Raw genomic sequence first — 23,543 nt, forward strand, 5'->3', positions numbered from 1 at the left:
ACTACTATACTCTTACCAAAGAGTAGTTTATTTCAAACTTACACACAGAATAATAATAATAATTCATTTAAAATTGTAAATAATTATGAAGTGATGCTGACAAGCCCATGATTGGATTAGTTCACTATTATGAGCTGTATTCAGTGTCAGTTCAATATGTCTCTGACACCAAAACACCCTTTAGTGACGGTATCCTGGGAAAGACTTCTCTTTAGGATATGGATATAAACAATGATGTTCTCTTGTCTAAAACAATTTTCATCCTTAATGAAGACACTGACTGTATTGTGTTAAGCACAAAACAACATCTTCCAGATTACAATGTCTGTTAGAATATCACTAGGGCCTCACAGAAATGTATGGCTGTACAGTATGTGTCAGATATAAAATATATTAAAGGGGTCATATGATGCAATTTCAATTTTTCCTTTCTCTTTGGAGTGTTACAAGCTCTTGGTGAATGAAGAAGATCTGTAAAGTTGCAAAGACTAAAGTCTCAAATCCAAAGAGTCAACCACTCCTACCTAAAACGGCTCGTTCTAACACACCCCCACATGTATGTAACATTTCCGTCACACGCTTGAGGTATTCAACCAATTACAGTGCACTGGATAGCTGGCCAATCAGAGCACACCTCGCTTTTTTAGAACGATGAGCTTTGTAAAAATCAACGCGTTTCAGAAAGGCGGGGCATAGAGGAGAAACAATAATGTACATTATATGGAAAAGAATGTGTTTTTTTAACCTTAAACCGCATAAACACATTGCATTACACCAAATACACAAAATAATGTTCTTTTTAGCAACGTCATATGACCCCTTTAAATAACTTAAATTACTTGTGAAATCAATGTCAACCCCTCATTTATTACTCAAGCATTACCTTGTCAGCCCACAGGAACCACTAGTGATCTGGACCATTATTTTAAAGTGAAAAACACATTAACCCCTCATTAACTACTAAGTGTTACCTTGTCAGCCCACCTTAGTATTAGTGACGGGTTAAGTTGTTTAACTTGTTAACGTGTTTTTCATTTTAAAATGATGCAGATCACTAGTAGTTCCTACAGGCTGACAATGTGACACTTGAGTAATTACTGAAGGGTCAACATGTTTTTCACTTTAAAATAATGGTTCAGGTCACTAGTAGTTACTCGGGGGTGAAAAGGTAGTGTTTGAGTATTAGTAAGCAGTTAAGTTCTTTCAATTTACTGTAGCACCATTAGTTTTGTCTTTGTAGAACGAGTGTAGCCAACTATCTAATATGTTCTTCTTTGAGGACAAGCTTTTGGGTGAATCCGGCATTGAACTCATGTAGATTGAGGAAGCTGTCCTCTGCAAAATGTGCAGCACAGATATCTGTATTTGGATTATAATTTTCAGGAACCGAGTTAAAAATAAATTTTAGCATCCCAAGGAAGGCTGAAAAAAGAGGCCCTGCTATTGGGTGAAAATAACAGCGTTTCAATTGCATTGCATCAACACACTACTATACAACAACTCTTCCTCTTCTCTAAAGCAGCCCAATGTGACCCCACTCCCTTTGTTGCATGCTCCTGGAGGCAGGATTTATGTAAATTTCAGGGTTTGTGATGTCACTAACCCAGGAAATAGCTTGTTGTAGTCCCAACCAGCCGTTTGTTGTAGGCCTGACAAAGCGAATTCTGTAAAAGACAATTTCTCCCTTTGCATTGAACTTTGAGCATAACTTTGCAGATGTTGTTTATCATCAAACAGCCACATTACACACTAACTAAAGTTAAAACGATGAAATCATAATCAATGACCCCTTTTAAGATATTATAGACCTCCTTGGTTCCAGTCAAGTCATAAAATACTGTACTAAAGTGGACATAAATACTGATATACTGTACTGTGCATTCACTGACAAATACAGGCATTTTCAGTTTTGAGTTCATTTTTATCTTTTTTATCCTGACACCACTCACACGCAAAGCAAGAAACAAATCTACTTGGCCGCAAACTCCGCCTCCCATCCCCCACTCTACAACAACCACATTTAAAGAACTTGACATTCTCAGAAATAAGGAAGTACTATCTGAAGGACCTTTCAAAACATTTTGCTTCAAATTAAAACAATGAAGACTTTGAGATTGGGAGTTATTGTTTTCCTTTGTAAGGTAGGATTTTATCCCTCATACCAGGACACATTCCAAAAACTTTGGATGTCTCATAGTTTTATCATGTTTGGAGAATATGTTTTTACTGCAACATTGTTTGAAGGTCCCTTAAATAACTGTATTTATTTTTTTTATTTGTTAAACTTACATTCTAAAAAGATAATGATTGTTTGTTGAAGAAAAACACAACAACAAAAATCATTATAAACACAGAACTGTTTAGTGTTTTGCAAAACTTTCTTTATATAGCCTAGTTGCATACTGAATGTAAAGAAGGATTAATGTTTACTATTGACCTCTTTTTAGAGATGCTTTACAGCAGAATTTAAATTTGTTTGCATTATTGACACACTATTTTTCCTGTTTCCTAACACAAAGATGTTTTGACACTATCTGTATTGTATAAAGTGCTATATAAATAAAGGTGACTTCAATGATATTTTCCAAAATCTATTAACTCTTTTGTAATTCATTCATAAAATGATGGCCAATTTTGTGCATTTCTGCATAATTATATTGAAATAAACTGTATAGAAAATCTCTGCAGAAGAAGCTAAGACAAGACAAAAGATTAAACCAGACTAAAAACAGGACACCTGGGTAAACTCTCAGCTGAAACGGCAATTTTTGTTACATGGTCCATGTTTACATTACAGTACAAAATTATTCTTACCATGTTTTACAAGTGCTATCCATTTCTGAATACTTCGATCACTTTTTCAAAACTCTTCACACAGTAAGCACAACAGCTGTCCCCTTTTGAATATGTAATGAAATTGAAAGATTACCTTCTCTATACAGTATGTGTTATTCAGATGTATTTTTTTTTTCTTTGATAGTATTTATTTTCTTTTCTTTTTTTTTTGGAATAAATGTAAATTTGGTATTACTGTTAAAATGAAGGGTTGCAAGAGGTTTTGATAGACCTGATATTGCGTGTGTCACAACACAGAAGGAAACCACGAAGAGGCAAACAGGTAAGTTCCAAGGATTTATTCAACAGGCAGGAACGGCGACTGTGAAGTCGTAAACAACAGGTGCAAGTATGCAGAGATAGAATTGGAGCAACTTAGCTTGCAAGGCTAACCAAAGTCCTTTTCTTTCTTATACGTGGCTGCTATGATCGTCTACGGATGAAGGTTTGGATCGGAAGAGGCAGGTAAGTATCTGAGGTGGGTAGAGTCCAGTGAATAGTCTGTAAGTGACTATGAGACCAGACAAAGGTTAGTGAAAGTGATGGTGGCTTTATATGGGTCTTGATGAGGTGCAGCAAATGCAGGGAATTAGAATTCAGGTGATTGTAAACATGCAGGCTGATTGGTGGAACCTGACGAGGCTGGTGTCTCCGTGACAGTACCCCCTCCTCCACAGGCGGCTCCCGACGCATGCTGCCGACGTCGAGGGCAGCCGTGGCTCCCGGGTGCAGGTCTGTCAGGGTGGAGATGGTGGAGGTCTGTGAGCAAGGATGGGTCGAGTATGTCGTCTCTGGGTACCTAGGACCGTTCCTCCGGGCCGTAACCCCCCCAGTCGACCAGATATTCGAGGCGGCCCCCTCGACGCTGGGAGTCCAACATGGTTTTGACCCAATAGAAGGCGATCTCGGGAGGAGGAGGTAAGTCAGGCTCGTCAGGTCCTGGGGAAGAAGGAGTGACAGGATTAATGTAAGGCTTTAACAAGGAAACATGGAATTGGTACGAGTTGGTACGAGACGTCATTTATCTGCCTCCTGATGGTGAATGGACCGTTGAAGCGGGGACTCAGCTTACGATTGGGCAGCCGGAGGCGGATGTCCCGTGTGGACAGCCAGATCTTGTCTGGTAAGGTGGAGCTGGTAGGCGACGGGCATCTGCTTGGGTCTTAAACCTCCGGACTGCCTGTTGGAGATGGACGTGTGCTGAGTCCCAAAACCTCTCGCTCTCTCTGAACCTGAAGTCTACCGCTGGTACTTCTGATGGCTCTCCGGACCATGGAAATAGGGGAGGTTGGTAGCCAAGTACGAGCTGGAAGAGGGTGAGGCCTGTGGAGTGCTGACGGCAGGAATTCTGTGCGTACTCAGCCAAGGGTAGAAATCGGCAACAGTCCTGCTGATTCTGATGGCAGTAACTGCACAGGTATCTCCCAATGTCCTGGATTTTCCGCTCAGTCTGACTATTTGATTGAGGGTGGTATCCAGAGGTTAAACTGACGGAAACTCCTAGGAGCCGGAAGAAGGCTTGCCAGACTCAAGAGATGAATTGCGGTCCACGGTCGGAGATGATGTCCTCGGGGACGCCAAAGTTCCTGAACACATAATGAAACAGTAATTCATCAGTTTCCATGGCGGTAGGTAATCTGGGTAGAGGAATGAGCCTACAAGCCTTGGAGAACCGATCAACTGCCTCCAGGATGCAGGTATTGGAGTTGGACTCTGGCAGGTAGGTGACGAAGTCAACCCTGAGGTGGGACCAGGGTCGATGAGGAATGGGTAGTGGTATTAACTGACCATGTGGTAGATGACTGGGGGGTTTTGAAATGGCACAGATTGAGCAACTTCCGACAAACTGGGAGACTTCACGCGCCATGTTAGGCAACCAGTACTTGTTCTGGAGGAGCGAGAGGGTTTGCTGGCTGCCTGGATGTCCAGAGCCCAGAGACGAATGGAGCGAGTCCAGAAGGGTAAGGCAGAGAGAGGACGGTATGTAGGATTTCACCTCCTGGCGGAGCTGGTTCAGTGAGTGTGGCTTGCTGGATGTCCTCGTCGACGGACCTGAGAATGGAATTCACTATTAAGACTGGAGCGAGAATGGTTTCTGGAGAGGAGGATTCCTGTGGGAGTTGGTGAATCCGAGACAAGGCGTCAGCTCGGGTGTTGTGTGTCCGGGCCGGTAGGTGACAATGAAGTTGAAGCGTGTGAAGAATAAGGCCCACCGGGCTTGTCTTGGGTTCAACCGTTTGGCATTCTTGGGGTATTCCAAGTTGCGATGATCGGTGATGACTTGAAATGGATGAAAGGCTCCCTCCAGCCAGTGTCTCCATTCTTCTAGGGCAGGGATCCTCAAATCTGGCCCACGAGATCCACTTTCCTGCAGAGTTTAGCTCTAACCCTAATCAAACACACCTGTGCATGCTAATCAATGTCTTCAGGATCATTAGAAAATCACAGGTAGGTGAGTTTGATCAGGGTTGGAGCTAAACTCTGCAACGCATTGGCCCTCCAGGGCAAGATTTGAGGAATCCTGTTCTAGGGCAAGTTTGATGGCCAACAACTCACTATTCCCGATATCATAATGTTGCTTCGGCAAGGACAGCTAACGGGAGAAATACACACAGGGATGCAGCTTGGGATACTCTCCGGAGTATTGGGACAGCACTGCTCCCACTCCCATGGTGGAGGCATCCACCTCAACGAGGAAAGGTTTCTAGAGGTCAGGGTGAGAGCGGTGCAGAAGGCTTCCTTCAGCTGGTCAAAGCTGGCTAGGGCTGCTGGTGTCCAGGACAGAGACTTGGGCTTATTTTGAAGTAAGGAGTTGAGTGTAGCTATCAGGGTGCTAAAAGATTGGATGAACCGGCGATAAAATTTGGCAAATCTGAGGAAGTGTTGCAGTTCGTTCACAGAGGAGGGTAAGGGCCATTGCTTGATAGCTTGAACCTTCTTATCGTCCATTTGGATGCCTTGAGGGGTGATGACATACCCGAGCAACTGGATGGTGGTAACGGGACTCAACTGGACTCGCACTTCCCCAACTTGAGGTAAAGGTGGTATTGCCTCAGCTTCCAAAAGACCTGCTCTACGTGGTGGCGATATTTGGCCAGGTTCCGGGAGTAGATGAGGAAGTCGTCTATGTAGACAATAACGAACTGATGGAGGAACTCCTGGAACACTTCATTCATGAAACCCTGGAAGATGGAAGGTGAGTTGACCAGCCCATACGGAATAACCAAGTACTTATAGTGGCCAGTTGGGGTGATGAAGGCTGTTTTTCATTCATCTCCAGGGCATATCCGAATGAGGTTGTAAGTGCTTTGCAGGTTGAGTTTGGAGAAGATACAAGCTCCACGGAGTTCCTAAAGGGCAGCCGGAACCAGAGGCAAATGATAGGGGTACTTCACTGTTTGAAAGTTTAGGGTCTGGAAATCGATACAGGGCCTCAAGCCTCCATCCTTCTTGCCCACGAAGAAGAAGCTAGACGCAGCTGGTTGGATAGTACTCACCGCTGGGCGGGGTGGACGGATCGGGCAGTTGTTGAGTTGTCATGCTCCGCTCGCCTGGGGTGGTATTTGTCAAACTGCATGGGTTCTGGTGCTGGAGCCGGATGTGCAGATGAAGGTGGTGGAGAGAGTGGCTGATCCTCCGTGCAGGCAGTGACATGCTGGGAAATACGGATGGCCTTCTGAACAAAGCTTTCGAGACCCACTGTGTCGTCATAGATCGCCATCTGGAGGTGAACGCTGGGATTCAATCCATGTCGGAAGGCAGTAAGTAGTGCTGTTTCGTTCCAACCACTAGAGGCCGCAAGAGTGCAGAACTGAACGGCATACTCCCAGACTGTGCTCCTTCCCTGGCGTAAGCGAAAGAGCTGGTCATGGACAGATAGATTTGAGGCGATTTGGCCAAAGACTTAAAGTGGGCAGTAAAGGCTTCTAGGGAGTGAATTACTGGGCTATCTGCATTCCAGAGAGATTTCACCCATTGCAGCGCTCGTCCGGACAGGAGCGTGATCATGAACTACCTTTGAGCGATCGGTGGGAAAGGCTTGCGGCTGCATCTTGAAGTAGAGGGAGCACTGCAACAAAAAGCTACTATAATCCACCGCCTCACCGGAGAAGAGAGCAGGCAATGGGACTGGCGGAGGTAGATGTTGAGGTGGTGAGCAGGGTTAAAGCTGAGTTGAGTGCTTGAACGAAGTTCTCGAGAGTGAGCGGAGATTGAGGACGCGGATCCATGGCAGCTAGTGTAGTTGGTCTGGTCTTCTGTCACAACACAGAAGGAGACCACGAGGCAAGAGGCAAAAAGGTAAGTTTCAAGGATTTATTCAACAGGCAGGAACGGCGACTGTGAAGCCGTAAACAACAGGTTTGCAAGAATGCAGAGATAGGATTGGAGCAACTTAGCTTGCAAGGCTAACAAAAGTCCTTCTCTTTATTATAGGTGGCTGCTAGGATCGTCTACAGATGAAGGTTTGGATCGGGAAAGGCAGGCAAGTATGGCAGGTGGGTAGAGTCCAGTGAATAGTCTATAAGTGACTATGAGACCAGACAAAGGTTAGTGAAAGTAATGGTGGCTTTATATGGGTCTTGATGAGGTGCAGCAGGTGCAGAGAATTAGAATTTGGGTGATTGTGAACGTGCGGGCTGATTGATGGAACCTGACGAGGCTGGTGTCTCCGTGACAGCATCAGAATCAGAATCAGAATCAGAATTAGCTTTATTCGCCAGGTGTGCGCAAACACACTAGGAATTTGTTGTGTTTTTTTTTTTTTTCCAGGTGCTCCTGGTACATACACACATGCATACGAACATACATACATACACATCTGACATGAGAACAGAAAAAAACATTTAAATAGTAAGACTTAACAAAAAACATTTGAATACTCTCCTCCCATAAATTTTGCATCTGAAAGGGAAACTCGTACAAATGCATATTGACTCCTAGTTGGGGGTTCCAAGTCATTTTTTATTTCCTAAAGCAAATTAAAAATAGCATGTCTCGGCAAACGATATGTTCGGATAATGTGTTCTTCTGGCATTCCAAATAAATTCATATGTGTGGAAAAAATCCTCTCCCTTCTACCACACGCTCTCTGTTCTCTGCAATGCTTCCTCCTAGCAACAACAATTGCAGCCATTTCAAGCACAAAATAGTTTAAGACATGCTTTTTTGGGCATTAAATAATGGCGCAAATACCAGTAAAATGTCGAGTGATTCATTTTAATACTCTCCTCCCATAAAGTTTGCGTCTGAAAGGGAAACTCCTACAAATGCGTATTAAATAAGGTCAGATGCAAAAACAATTGTGTCCACACCTTTTTGGTGCTAATTCTTCATTGCGCGTCTTTAGTAAATCCTGACAGTACCATTTTAACTCCAAAAGATGGTTTGTGCCGGCGCAAGCTGTTAGTAAATCTGGCCCAAAGTGTTAAAGGAATATTTTACCAAAAAATTATAACACGTCATCATTTTAAAACTCGAGCGTATTTCTTTTTTCGTGGAACACACACACACAAAAAGAGGAATAAAAAACAAAAACAATATCCTGTTTGTTGTTTTTTTATATATATATAGACAATACTTTGTTCATTAACACAATTGTTCAGGCTTGGGATCAGTAAGCTTTTTTTTTGTAATAAATAATAACAATAAATATTTATATTAGTGGTGCCAAAATTAGCGCTTTAATGCAGGCGATTAATTTTTTCCGTTTAATGCGTAAAAAACCTTTAACGCAATTAACGCAGGGGTGGGGCTAGGCTTGGCCACCCCACTCACAACTGCTGCTTCTGTCACTTTTTCTCTTGACAAGAAGTGCATTTATTCAGTCGCAGAACGACTGAGAACGGGAGACGTTTCAGATGCGCGCTCCAGCTTCACTTCAGCGTCAGGTGCGAGTCAAGCGAGCGCAGAAACGGTACTGTGCTCGCAGGGCGTGCTCTTCAATTGCACGCACAAAGGCGCTGGCGCGTGCTATAGCCTGTATCCTTTCATATCAAAGCGCAAAATAAACTACGTGCATGCAATGTCGTGGTCAGTTAAGTCATGAAGTTACCAAAAAGGCGAATTAAAGCTGCCTTAAAACTGTGCATGCATGTAATATATTTTATGAGTCACATTTAAGAACATGTCTCTGAAATGATTTTGCATCTGAAAGGGAAACTCGTACAAATGCATATTCAACTAGATAAAAAAGTTAGTCAAGACAAACTTTAAGTTGGCTTGAAAAAGCCGGACCAGAAAGTTTGAAAAAGTTTAAAAAAGTTTTAAGTTTGATGGTTTTCAGTCTGAATTACTTTGAAGTTTAAAGTAGTTTTAAAAGCTTAACGTTTGAATGTTTTGAAGGCAATACAGTCTATCAGAGATAGATAGTTAGATAGATAGATAGATAGATTGCTAGGGTACCCGGGGCGGTTGCTAGGGTGTAGCTATGCGGTTGCTAAGGTACCCGGGTCGGTTGCTAGGGTACCTGGAGTGGTTGCTAAGCTGTTGCTATGTGGTTGCTAGGGTACCCGGGGTGGTTGCTAAGGTGTTGCTATGTGGTTGCTAAGGTACCCAGGTCGATTGCTAGGTTGTTGCTATGCAGTTGCTAGGGTGCTCAGGGTGGTTGCTTGGGTGTTGCTATGTGGTTGCTAGGGTACCCGGAGCTGTTGCTAAGGTGTTACTATGCTGTTCCTAGGGTACCCGGGGTAGTTGCAAGGGTGTTGCTATGCGGTTGCTAGGGTACCTGGGATGGTTGCCAGGGTGTTTCTATGTGGTTGCTAGGGTACCTGAAATGGTTGCTATGGTGTTGCTATGCAGTTGCCAGGGTAGCCGGGTGGTTGCTATGGTGTTGCTATGCGGTTGCTAGGGTACCCAGGGTGGTTGCTATGGTGTTGCTATGTGGTTGCTAGGGTATTCTGGGTGGTTGCTAAGGTATTGCTGTGTGGTTGCTAGGGTACTTGGGGTGGTTGCTAGGGTGTAGCTATGCGGTTGCTAAGGTACCCAGGTCGGTTGCTAGGGTACTTGGAGTGGTTGCTAAGCTGTTGCTTTGTGGTTGCTAGGGTACCCGGGGTGGTTGCTAGGGTGTTGCTATGCGGTTGCTAGGGTGCCCGGGGTGGTTGCTAAGGTGTTGCTATACGGTTGCGAGGGTACTCTGGGTAGTTGCTAAGGTGTTGCTATGTGGTTGCTAAGGTACCCAGGTCGATTGCTAGGTTGTTGCTATGCAGTTGTTAGGGTGCTCAGGGTGGTTGCTTGGGTGTTGATGCTAGGGTACCCGGGGTGGTTGCTAAGGTGTTACTATGCGGTTGCTAGGGTACCCGGGGTAGTTGCTAGGGTGTTGCTATGAGGTTGCTAGGGTTCTCTGGGTGGTTGCTAAGGTGTTGCTATGCCGTTGCTAGGGTACCCAGGGTGGTTACTAGGGTGTTGCTATGCGGTTGCTAGGATACTCTGGGTGGTTTCCAAGGTGTTGCTATGCGGTTGCTAGGGTACCCAGGGTGGTTACTAAGGTGTTGCTATGCGGTTGCTAGGGTACTCTGGGTGGTTTCCAAGGTGTTGCTATGCGGTTGCTAGGGTACCCAGGGTGGTTGCTAAGGTATTGCTGTGTGGTTGCTAGGGTACTCGGGTGGTTGCTTAGGTGTTGCTATGCGGTTGCTAGGGTACTCTGGGTGGTTTCTAGGGTGTTGCTATGTGGTTGCGAGGGTACCCAGGGTGGTTGCTAGGGTGTTGCTATGTGGTTGCTAGGGTACTCTGGGTGGTTGCCAAGGTGTTGCTATGCGGTTGCTAGGGTACCCGGGGTTGTTCTGGGTGGTTGCTATGGTGTTGCTATGCGGTTGCTAGGGTACCCAGGGTGGTTGCTAAGGTATTGCTGTGTGGTTGCTAGGGTACCCAGGGTGGTTGCTAAGGTATTGCTGTGTGGTTGCTAGGGTACCCAGGGTGGTTGCTAAGGTATTGTTGTGTGGTTGCTAGGGTACTCTGGGTGGTTGCTTAGGTGTTGCTATGCTGTTGCTAGGGTAATCTGGGTGGTTTCACTCGTGTTGCTAAGGTTTTTTGGGTGGTTGCTAGTTGTCACAGATCGTTACTATGGAGTTTTATAGAGTTCTTAGCATGTTCTTAGCCTGATTTATCATTTAGCTAACTAATCACTATTAACATGTAGCTATTCACTGCTAGCATGTGTAGCATGCATGATGGAAGCCCTGTTTGCTAGTATGTGTCAAAATAGCAAAACACCCATGTTTCTATGACACTTCTATCCAAAGATATCCCCTTTGATCGGTTTAAATGGAAGTCTATGGGGTGGTTGCTAGGGTGCTGTAAGTGGTTGCTAGGGTGTGGCTTTGAAGATTATAGGTCATTACTTATTGGTTACTTGAAAAGGTAAGTCAAGTGAGTGTGAGAGAGAGTTAGAGAGAGAGGGAGAGAAGGGGTTTCTAAGGCCGTGTGTGTGTGTGAGATTCAAATTCACGAAAATTCCGTCAATGCATGTCTATGGGGTATTTTTGCCCGCTTTTTCGTCTGCTGTGCGAACATCGTAGGTCCAATCATTTAGAAATGATAAAGCACACCTCTCCGCAATGAGCCGGTCGATTTGAAACCTCATTCATGGGTCTACGACAAACGGTGCGGGAGCAGAACGCTAGTTGTCACAGATCGTTACTATGGAGTTTTATAGAGTTCTTAGCATGTTCTTTGCCTAATTTAGCACTTAGCTAATCACTATTATCATGTAGCTATTCACTGCTAGCATGTGTAGCATGTTGGGAGTCATATTTGCTAGCATGAGTCAAAAAGAACCAACTCCTATGGGTGCGTCTCAATCAGCTCCCTAGCTCCCGAGCTCGTGAATCAGTAGATCGTGTACACAAATTCGGGCACTGGCAAGTTCCCTGACTCACTGCACGCTGGGACAGTGATCACTTGAATTCCAGTGACATGATTACATACAACGTCAACGGACAACATAGTAGAACATCATCAAACAAGAGACAGGACCGATCTCTTTTTGATATTTATTTTTTATTCTCTTTAAACACATCGTTCTGTTACAAGTTCTTACAACATTTCAGCCGAATATTAATTATTAATTATTATTATTAGATGAGTTCAATTCCTGTCTAGCAATATGTGTTTATGTTGAAATATACAAAAAAAAAAACGGTTTGTCTTTTCAAATCTTCTATCGCGTGTCATTATATTTATCGAGTTGGCTCGTGTGGTTTATGTTTCGCGCTTCAGAAATGTGACATTATTTCCGGTAAGGGAGCATAGTGAGCGCCGATGCTCCCTAGTTTTTGCAGTGCATTGTGGGATTTTTCAGGGAGTGAACGTTCCAGTGCACTGGAAGGATTTCGCGATTGAGACAGCCCTTAAAATGTCCGACTCCCTGATCAGTGCCCTTACTACTGAACAAGGGAGCTGATTGAGACGCACCTTATGTCTCTACGATATTCTGATGCAAAGATATAGGACTTGCTAAATGGTTGCTAGGGTACTGTGTTTGGTTGCTAGGGAGTGGCTTGGCAGATGCCAGTGATGATACTCCAAAGGCTGCTTGCCAGTATGAATGATATAAACAATCCCCCATGTCTCTATGACATTCAGATCTGAAGATATGCCTCTGGGTTTGGGTTGTTAGGGTGTGGCTAGGAAGTGTCTATGGTGATTCATGATTGGCTGTTTGCTGCCCCGAGTCAAACGAGCCCACCCCCATGTCTCTATGACACTGTGATCCAAAGATATCCATCTGGGCCTTTTATAATGGCAACCTATGGGATCAGTTGCTAGGGTGCTCTAAATGGTTGCTAGGGCATGGCTTGACAGCCTCATAATGATCCTGAGAGTCTGATTGGTTGCCTGAGTAAAATGAGCCCACCCCCATGTCTCTATGACATTGTGATTCAGAGTTATGTTCAATGACAAATTCCTATGTAAATTACGATAGTAGGAAAAACGTGTGTTCGGATGCTGTTTTATGGGCCATCCCTCACCATAGTATGTCTATGGGGCAAATTTGGGGTGTTCTTGTGCGCCAGGGGTACAACTTATACCCCACTGCGGGGTATGTTCTCGCACAGCTTGCCAGCCTCTTCAAATGTGGTGATTCACATGTTTCTGCGAAATTCTCGCTCTGAGCTACAACTAGTCAAAGTTGGTTGCAATGTTAAGTCTATGGGATTTTTCAGCCGATTTTTCGCCCACTGTGCGAACATCGTATGCCCGATCACTTATTAAAGTCACAGCACACCTCTCCTCAATAATCTGCATGATTTGACACCTCTTTCGTTGGTCTGTGACAAACGGTGCGGGACGAGTTACGTGCCGAAGTTTGTACGGAAGGAAGAAGAAGTCAGTGAGATAATAATAGTGATGCTTCGCCTTTGGCAAGCACCACTAATAAGCCAACAGCATAGTAATAGTGATGCTTCGCCTTTGGTGTGTCATTCTCCAATATTCTAATCTTTTGAATCGGGGCAAACATCAGACTGAGACCGCTTTAGGTTTCACTTTCGTTTACTTTCGTTTACTTTCGCTTTCCATCAGAACCGCGCATGCACATATAGAACCGCCTGTGACGTAAAGAACACATCAAACAAACATCAAACAAATCGCTTCTCGTCACATCTCTCCTCCTTTGAGAAAGACATACTGTTGTTTTGTATAACACAAATACAAAGATTAAACAAAAGTTAAACTTAAAAGTTCCAACTCGTAAATAGTTTGTATACACATAAACTTGTACAGGTTTCACTAATGAACTTTCTTTCTTTTTTTTCTCTGTAAGGTTATCCCCACCTATCTCAATAACATTCAATAACTAAACTTGATTGGTGGTTTTACTATGTGTCCTGAATGAGTGACAACCAGTCCTCTTCTACCCAGCTCTGGTTCTGGCGGAGCTGGCGCATTGCTCTCTGGGGTAACACAGCCAGACTCTGGTTCTGAAATAACAGCTGCAGGAACTGAAGTAGATCCATTACTGTTTTCCTCTTGATTGTTGAGCAATAAGTGCTGTCTGTTTCTCCTGATCACGTCTCCCTCAGATGTCTTCACTACAAAGGACCTGGGGGTACCCGCAGACTTCATAATCACTCCAGTAGTCTTCCATTGCTTCTCTGCATCTGTTTGCACACGCACTTTGTCTCCCTTTTGCAAAGATGGAAGAGGTCTTGCTGAGTACCTCCTGTTGTATTCCCTTTCGTTGGCACCTTTGGCTCTAGCATCATTAAGTTTAACTTTGATGATGTTTGGAAATCTTGGTTTCAGATTTTGTTTGAACGTCGGGACCGTGGTCCTGAGCTTACGGCCCATGAGAAGTTTGGCAGGACTCTCTCTAGTAGGTTCAGTAGGTGTGTCCCTATAGGAAAGTAAAGCCAGTGCCGGATTTTCCTGTCTCAGAATTGTCTTTGCAATTTTCACGGCTCTTTCCGCCATCCCGTTTGCCTGAGGATAGTACGGGCTTGAAGTTACGTGTGTGATCTCATATGCTTCAGTAAAGTCAGCAAACAACTGGGACCTAAACTGTGGGCCATTATCGGTCACGATTTGCTCAGGAATTCCAAATCTCGCAATGATGCTGACGAGCTTTTGAATGACCGCTTCACTGGATGTCTTAGGAAGAGAGAGAATCTCCAGCCAACGTGAGTAGTAGTCAGTGACTACCAAGAACGTCTTCCCGTTTAACTTACATAGGTCAGCTGCCAGTTTCTGCCATGGAAGTTCAGGCAAGGGTGTAGTGATAAGCGGCTCATGTGGCTGACTTGGCCTATGCTTATTACAGTAAGGACACCTTTGAACCTTTTCCTTCACAGCTTTGCTGATGTGTGGCCACCACACCGCGTCCCTGTACCTCTGGACCCCACCCAGGCCATGACTGCTGGCATCGGCGCTCACCACCGTCCGCAATTTAGGATCAAAAAATTTAAGCACAGGCGCGGAAGAAGTCAAAGCTTTTACCTTTTTAAAGGCTTCATCTTTCTCCGACCCCCACAGCCAAGCCACATCGGCCCTTAGCAGGTCATTCAGGGGGTACAGCACACTTGAAAGTTGGGGCAGGTAACTTCCCAGGAAGTTAACCATTCCAAGCAGCCTTCTCAGTTGAGTTTGATTTTGAGGTGGTTCTAGAGCAGTAATTGCTGTGACTCTGTCTGGGTGTGGAGAAATGCCTTCACCACTAATTCTGTGTCCTAGGAAATTGAACTCTCTCTCTCTCAACTTGCACTTTTGCTGATTAAGCTTTAGTTCTGACTTTCGGATAGTGTCCAGGACCATACTGAGTCTTTTATCATGTTCCTCCATCGTAGACCCGCACACCAGGATGTCGTCCATGTATACAACGGTGCCTTCATGGTCACTCAACAGCTCATACATTTTCCTTTGAAAAATCTTTGGTGCTGACGTAATGCCAAAGGGTAGCCTCTTGAAGCAAAATCTCCCTAGAGGCATAATGAACGTTGTGAGACAGGCACTCTTCTCATCCAAATGAATCTGCCAGAACCCACTCACCGCATCCAGGCTGGAAAACAGTGGGGAGAATGAATTTTTCTCTTTGTACGCTTTCGTTTAACCTTTTAAGGTCAACACAGACTCTTATTTTTCCTGATGGTTTCACCACTGGTACCATAGGGGCCACCCATTCTGTTGGTTCGGTAACACTCTCAATGATACCTACGTTTTCCATTCGTCTCAACTCCTCCTCCACTTTTGGCACAAGAGGAATTGGAATTCGACGAGGGGTAGTGATGCTGTATGGCCTTGCATTCTCTTTTAGCTCTATCTTTACTGGTTCTCCTTTTAGAAGTCCTAGCTCTCCATAAACACTCCCTTCCTCTATATGCTGTATCAGACCTAGGTGGGCTCCAACTGCTCGACTTAGCAGATTGTCTCCCCCTGACTTTACCACTGTAATCCTAAAATGGCAGTCCAGTGTTTTCTTGCCTCTTTTTAGTTGGGTTCTAGCTATAAATTGTCCACTTGCTAGCAATTCCCCTCCAGGACTCTGTAGCGGTGTTGTCACTGGCTTAAGTTTAGGCTTTCGATGTAAGCCATTGTATGTTGTCTCCGTCATGATAGATGTGTCTGCTCCCGAGTCAATTTTGAATGACACTGGTTTTCCTTCGATATTAAGTGTCGTTCGCCATGGTGGTTCGATGTCTGCTACCACTATATCGACAGTATTGCTACATATGTTTTTCTCTGTCACTGATCCGAGGAACAAGCTCTCCACTTCCTCTGTTACTTCTCTGACACTCTTAGTGAAGCATATCGAAGCAAAATGGCCAATTTTGTGACATTTATTGCATTCCTTTCCCCTAGCTGGGCATTTGTCTGACTGTGAATGCAAATGGCCACATCTGCCGCATTTTCTTTTCTTTTTTATCTCCACTCATTTGTTTGCTCCCGCGAAAATAATGCTTTGCTTTTACAACATCAATACTTCCTGTTGCTGCTGAGGCTTTAATAGGGTTTGTGCTATTTTGTGCTTTAACAAGTTCATAATGTCTAGCCATATCCACTGCCGCTTTCAGAGTTAAATCACTGTGCATTTGCATGTTTCTGAGAGAGACTCTTATCAGCTATTCCAATCACTAGCCTATCACGAATTTCATCATCCTTACATCTGAAATCGCAATGCTCAGCAAGCTCATAGAGGTGTCTTATATAGCTTTCCACCGTTTCATTGGCCTCCTGAACACATGAGTGAAAGCGGGCACGTTCGAATATGATGTTCCTTTTTGGCACGAAATAGTCATCAAACTTTGCGACGGTTGCATCGTAAGTTACGGCTTCGTCCTCCCCAAAGATGAATGACTTAAAGATATGTTCTGCCTCCGGGCCCATACAGTAAATCAGAGCACTTACTTGGACATCCGCGCTATCCGCATTTAGCTTGCTAGCAATCCGGTACCTCACGAACCGTTGCTTCCAATCTGGCCATTCCTCCGGCTTTGAAAAGTTCAGTTGCTCTGGAGATGCAAATTTTGCCATCCTCACAATAAAGTTGAGTCCAGTACTTCTGACAGCATGCATCGTTCTCCAATATTCTAATCTTTTGAATCGGGGCAAACATCAGACTGAGACCGCTTTAGGTTTCACTTTCGTTTACTTTCGCTTTCCATCTGAACTGCACATGCGCATACAGAACCACCTGTGACGTAAAGAACACATCAAACAAACATCAAACAAATCACTTCTCATCACATTTGGCAAGCACCACTAATAAGTATGCAAGATAATAATAGTGATGTTTTGCTTTGCAAGCACCACTAAGTAAGTGAGATAATAATAGTGATGCTTCGCCTTTGGCAAGCACCACTAATAATAATAATAATAAGTATGCAAGATAGTAATAGTGATGCTTTGCTTCGCAAGCACCAATAATAATAAGTATGCAAGATAATAATAGTGATGCTTTGCTTCGCTTTCTCAAGCCAACTTAATAAGGTCAGGCACAAAAATAACTGTGTCCACGCCTTTTCAGTGCTAATTCGTCACTGTGCGTCTTCAGTAAATCCTGACAGTACTATTTTAATGCCAAAGGACGGTTTGCGCTGGCGAAAGCTGTTAGTAAAAGTGGCCCATAGAATTATGGTGTTGTTTGTGTCTGAGTGAGACAACAATTCATGTAATTTGAAAGATGCAGTCACTGGATGCATTTTGTGTCAAAACAATGGAAAATGATCCACAGTTTAGCCCATATAGACTCAGGGCTGCCAACTCTCATGCATTCAGCGTTGAGAATTGTTCATTGTTCTCACACTCTCACGCCACACGTCCATTTTCTCATGCAGTGAAAACCCTCAGACAAAAACAAAGCACCCTCAGTTGACACTGTAATAATAGGATATTAGCAAAACAGATTTGGTAAACGCCAGTGCTTTGGCGCACAATTTGTGTTTGTGCTCTTGAAAGCATGAAGCATTTATTTTTACAACGTGTTTTGCAGCGTTGAGCAATGCAGCCATTCACAGACATATCTACTGATTTCTTGAACACCTCTGTTTGGCCATTATGTTCAAGTTGGTCAGAATTTACTCACCACAGAAAACGTCAGATTTTTTCCTGCAAGCTTGAGAATCCTCTCATTGTAAGTGTTGACATAGACATGATGCAAATAAGAGATCTATTGTGCGTTGTAGAGAGCCTCATTGATTATAACAGAACACTGAGATTGCGATAAAACTTATGTCAGTGACAGCGTTTTAGTGATTATATGGAAGCTCTATTTGCTTGCGCTATTTGCTAGGCTACATAATACAAATGCGAGATTTCACAAATTGCAATGACTGACCTAGTAACTAGCAATGGACGGGGAAAAATATACTTTGTATACAGATGTGAATTATGCAATGTCGATGACTAATAGTTTAATAGAAAAATATTTGAATTTTGGTATCAAATTATTTTTTAAATGCAATTGCAATTATTTGTAAAAATTATTTCACTGTGCGTTGCTATTTTTGTTGTGTTGAAAAGTTATACGTTTTGCAGCACAGCAACAGTTATTTTACATCATTTTATGATAAAAACACAGCACCATTCATCATGACATTAACTGGTAACTACTAAGCATGTCCAGATGTCAGACAAGACTCTATATATAACCCCAACCAAACCCCCATCCCATCCGCTGTGGGTATTTTCACTCCAAGTTGAACTCAAATGTTGGCAGCCATGTAGACCATTGTGCCTGAAGTGATTAATAAATCAAAATACCTTACAATTCAAGTGTATATATGTTAATGAATGATATTTATTGCATTTCAAATTAGGCATTTTTGTGTGGATTTGCGGAGGAGTCTCCATGCACACCTGGCTTAGAGTCGGAGTTGCTGGTTTTTAAAGTGCACAGAGATCACCTTTACAAGGGAAAAACACTAGGAAGAGGTAAGCTATATTCAAATATCTCTAGCAAATTAATGTTGAGAGCTTTTGTTTAAATATTTTTTAGTATTTGGCTGATTAATCTCTCTACACAATGCAATCAGATATCTACATACACCAGTTCTTCTATTTAAAAAAACATTTTTAACTAACTATTACATTCAATCAAATTGTATACATGCACTGTATCTGCTAAATTTGCTGTCATCATTGTTCAATTGTCTCACTCAAGTGTAAGTGTTGTAGCTCATAAATAAGTGTTATTTAATGATATATGCCACTGATGCTGCGTCAATAACTTGCGCTATGCAAACATCCTCCAGGTGTTATTAAGCCTGTTCATTGATTGGCTATCACCAATTCATTGGCTAATGGTGCTAGAGCCACCCTCTGAGGCATTACGTCACCCATATCTCCAAAAGGACATAACATCGGTCCTCTGATGTTTCATATTCATGAAGCAATTTAACTGCCCCATGTCTTGTTAGAATTTCCAGCAACCCACAGCGAGAGTTATCTTTCCACATAACTTTGAACCACAACTGAGAGACATTTGTGGTTGAACCTCAGATATCCTGGAGAAAGATGTCCTATCTGCTGGATCCTTCTTTTGCTCAGTCTGGGTTTTTCAGATACATGGTGAATGATTTCATTTGTAAGTTTCCCTGGTGGGCTCGAGAGCTCCTGTGAATCAATCCCACTCCAGCTCTCAGCAGCTTCCTTGAAAAGAGCAGAGAAGTAGTGTAACTCTGCCATGCTGCTTTGTTATGGTTATGAATTCCTTTTTTAGAAATTGAAGGAGGCACAGATGCATCCTTTTAAGCCACAATTGATGTGCTACTTTGGAGGGTGGTGCTAGTGCAATCAGCTAATGAATTGGTGTGATTCTTCATGTGCTTCAGGGTCTTCCCAATGCATCAGCTACTGACACAGTGTATCTTTCCCCACCCAGGGAACCAAGGTTACATACATAATAAGATGTTTTGTTTTACCAATTGATTCCCTTTCTGATTTCTGACAGTAAATTTGAATACATGCGATGGAAAAACAACAACACTCTTTCAGTCTGTTGACAAGCGGTTTGATGTGAACATGGATGGGACTGTTACACTGAAGAGACCACTGACTCTTCATGAGGCTTACGAGGTGTTTTCAGTGCATGCTTGGGACGCCAATGGCAAGAAGCACACTGTATCTATCAGAGTTGAATTTGTCCAACATCTTAATGGGCATCACAAGGATACAGTCATGAACATCTCCTCTCCACAGGTACCAATCATTTCCTTCAAGAAACTGCTGTGCAATACAATACAAGCCTGCTGGACATTTCCGTTTTGTTAATGTGTTAATTTATTATGGTACTTTAAATGGACACATTTAGTTATCCATTTCTATACATGTTTAGGGCCCACCTGATTTAGCAAAAAAAAAAAAAAATAATTGGCAAAAGGTCCAGTGCATATTTATGTTTGAGCTCTGGAGAGCATCAAATGTTTCTATTTAAAACACGTTTTGTTCAGCATTGAGCAAAGTGGCCAATAAAACAGCAGAATTTTTGTTAAATTCTGAGTTCTACACAAGACAAACAAAGTGTAGACACAATGTAAATAAGAGATAAACTGATAGTTCCAGTCTCTGATTCTGATTGGTTAAGCTGCATTTGAAGCCATTGTAAATTCCTCTATTCCTCTTTGACCTAATTACATCAGTATTCCTGTGCCATCTGTGCTTTGCGTGTATCATGTATTATGTATTTCAGCAAACACTGTAGCCACAGTAACAGAAGAGACATCAAATGAAGAAATAGAAATAAAATGGTGCAGATGTCACTGAAGCTAGATGTGATACAGATGTGGTACAGTCTTTTTAACTAGCTAGCTACCAACCCTCACACAGTGTTTTTTTTTTTCAAACAAATATATAAGAAATTCACACAAGAAAGATATGCATTATTAAATTTAAAAATTCACATTAGGTTGCAATAGAAAGTTATTACAAACACTAAGTGAGTTTTGAGCATAAACATTACAGGCCAGTTGTTCAACAGTAATCTGATCAGATTCCGGAAAAGGGCTGTTCAAAAGAAAAACTGGATTCTGAAATTGGATTAGATCACAAAATCTAATCTTGGTTTTGATCTGGATCAAAGGGTATTTTTGTGGTATTTAAAACTTTTTAGTAGGATAGGAATACCTTTGATCCAAAAAAAAAGAAACAAAACAAGATTATACTGATCCCAGAAAAAACGTGGATTTCAGGAACAAAAGTGTAATAAAACTTGAAAACTGGTCCAAAAATATAACATTTGTAACGTAATATATCCCCAAAGAGCTGTCAATATCAAACAAATATATTTAATTTAAAGTGTTTTTTAGGAGCCCACCAAAGGTGGAGCAATCAAAATTACAATCAAAATTATTTTTTTCCTATGATTCTCTGAGTCAAGTCAAACATATATCTAGGATTTTTTTTTTTTTTTTGTCATCTGTACAATTATTCCACCATTATAAACTTTTTTATAAACCTACTTTTTCTAACTCCTCCTAGACCATTTGTCCAATTAATGCCAAATTGTTTTATGCATTTAGAGACCCTGATGACAAAAAAATATCAAAAGAATTTGGATTCATCAAATGGTTTAGAAAATATAGTTTAATAAGTGTATGGAGACATGGCTACAAAATAAACAAGCTTGTATCTTCTAAACGGTTTGACTAATTAAAATTATTTTGATAACTTTTTGTCATTAGTGTCTATAGATGATACATGTAAAATTTTGTGTGAATCAGTCAAGTGGTTTAAGAGGAGATCAAAAAATATAATTTTGCCAACTCAAAATGGTCGACGGGCCACAACACGTTATACTAATGTTGTCTGCTAGAGGGAACCACAGGATATGTATATTGGTATATTGTTGTCTTATATTGTTGTCTTCCTTTACATTTAAATTTACCAAATGATGTCTGTGGTTCACATAGACAATATCAGATATTAGATAACTGGGTAACACTTTACAATAAGGGTACATGAATAATCATGTACTGATCCCTAAATTAATACTTAATTCATCAAATACTAATGATGATTAAAGTTGTTAACTAATCATGAATTAATGAAGAGCTATCCTTAACTACAACTGGAGTCATATAGATTCACGCATGAATAACGGCAGCCTTAATTACATGTTAGTACAAAAGGACTATAAATAAACTTTATTTGCCAACTCAAAATGGTCGACGGGCCACAACACGTTATACTAATGTTGTCTGCTAGAGGGAACCACAGGATATGTATATTGGTATATTGTTGTCTTATATTGTTGTCTTCCTTTACATTTAAATTTACCAAATGATGTCTGTGGTTCACATAGACAATATCAGATATTAGATAACTGGGTAACACTTTACAATAAGGGTACATGAATAATCATGTACTGATCCCTAAATTAATACTTAATTCATCAAATACTAATGATGATTAAAGTTGTTAACTAATCATGAATTAATGAAGAGCTATCCTTAACTACAACTGCAGTCATATGGATTCACGCATGAATAACGGTAGCCTTAATTACATGTTAGTACATGTTTGATAGTTAATGCATTAATTAACATTTATGGCTAAACTAAATCAAACAGCCTCTTCTAGAAATAATAAGAAATACTCTGGCTTTGAAATAAATTAAAATAATTTAATATCATAATTTGAGCTTTTGACATCTTCAGCTTTATGATTGATTTTGTCTGTTTTTTGTTGTTCTCTTTCCCTTTAAACTCACCCTGCTGTGACTTATAAACAGCTAAATAAAAATAAAACCTCAAAATCCACAAAGAAAATTTGTAGAACAATCCTGAAGAAATGCCCGGAAACAGTTCACTCTCCATCCAGACGCAAGCCGTGATGATATTGTACCTCCACTCTCTGACTTCTTGAAAATCCACACCACATCTCTTAACCGAGTAAAATACTCACTGTGTTAGTGCATGTGTATTTGATAGTAAATATAAAATAAATCATGAGCTGAGTTTAGTAGGTAGTTAACAGTGAATGAATTATGATTGGGCCCCCTCAAGTAAAGTAATGTCAAAATAATGCATTAACAAGCCATGAGTTAATGTTAGTGTATGGGTAGTTAATAAGGAGTTAATTATTGTGGGCCCTCTCAAGTAAAGTCATGAAAAAATAATGCATTAACAAACCATGTGTTTATGTTAGTGTATGAGTAGTTAATAATGAGTTAGTTATGATGGGCCCCTCAAAGTAAACTCATGATGACACAATGATGCATTAACAAATCATCAAATAAAAACCATTAAATATGCTGTGAGAGTCATCTTTATTCCTTTACACCACCAGTACAACAGACAACGATAAAGGTTATTTATAATCTATAGTCATTTATTATTGTATTGTATTATTTTTATATTATTATTTATTTACATCATATATGGACTCAAAAGAAAGTCCAAACATACCTGTAAATACACCTCCAGAAGCTAATGCTAACTGAAGCATACACAATTAAACAACAAAATAATACCATTGATTACTGTACATAACTTCCAATAAAACACAGATGCAAACATGAATTTAATTATTAATTCGGTTTACAAAAGCAGCCAACATTTATTAGATTAAACTGCCAGCAAACCGCGAGCACCTAGAGTGCGACACTAGTAAGTGTTCCACCAGAAACAAAATCTAAATACTGACGTTATGACTAAACATAAACTATCGTATTGGCCCGAATATAAGACGGCCCTGATTATAAGACGACCCCCCTTTTTCCAGATGTACCTTTTGGAAAAAGGCTTTTTAAAAACCAAATCTTGTTTTTTCTCAGTAAAACA

At 41.7% G+C, this 23,543-nt stretch overlaps 1 protein-coding gene across 2 annotated transcripts in view; it reads left to right on the top strand.

The window, feature by feature from the left end:
• The first annotated feature begins 2,048 nt into the window (after positions 1-2,048).
• The window catches only part of LOC107698680 (cadherin-4-like), a 42,883-nt gene continuing 21,388 nt past the window's right edge, over positions 2,049-23,543 (top strand). For both annotated transcript variants that reach the window (XM_016499766.1, XM_016499767.1), the window contains exons 1-3: positions 2,049-2,141; positions 18,582-18,696; positions 19,715-19,962. In XM_016499766.1, the coding sequence (XP_016355252.1) occupies positions 2,100-2,141; positions 18,582-18,696; positions 19,715-19,962 (405 nt within the window). In that variant the 5' untranslated portion in view covers positions 2,049-2,099. The remainder of the gene's footprint in view (positions 2,142-18,581; positions 18,697-19,714; positions 19,963-23,543) is intronic.

This window comes from Sinocyclocheilus anshuiensis, unplaced genomic scaffold (assembly GCF_001515605.1).
Source record: "Sinocyclocheilus anshuiensis isolate Anshui unplaced genomic scaffold, SAMN03320099.WGS_v1.1 scaffold126, whole genome shotgun sequence".
NCBI lineage: Eukaryota > Metazoa > Chordata > Actinopteri > Cypriniformes > Cyprinidae > Sinocyclocheilus > Sinocyclocheilus anshuiensis.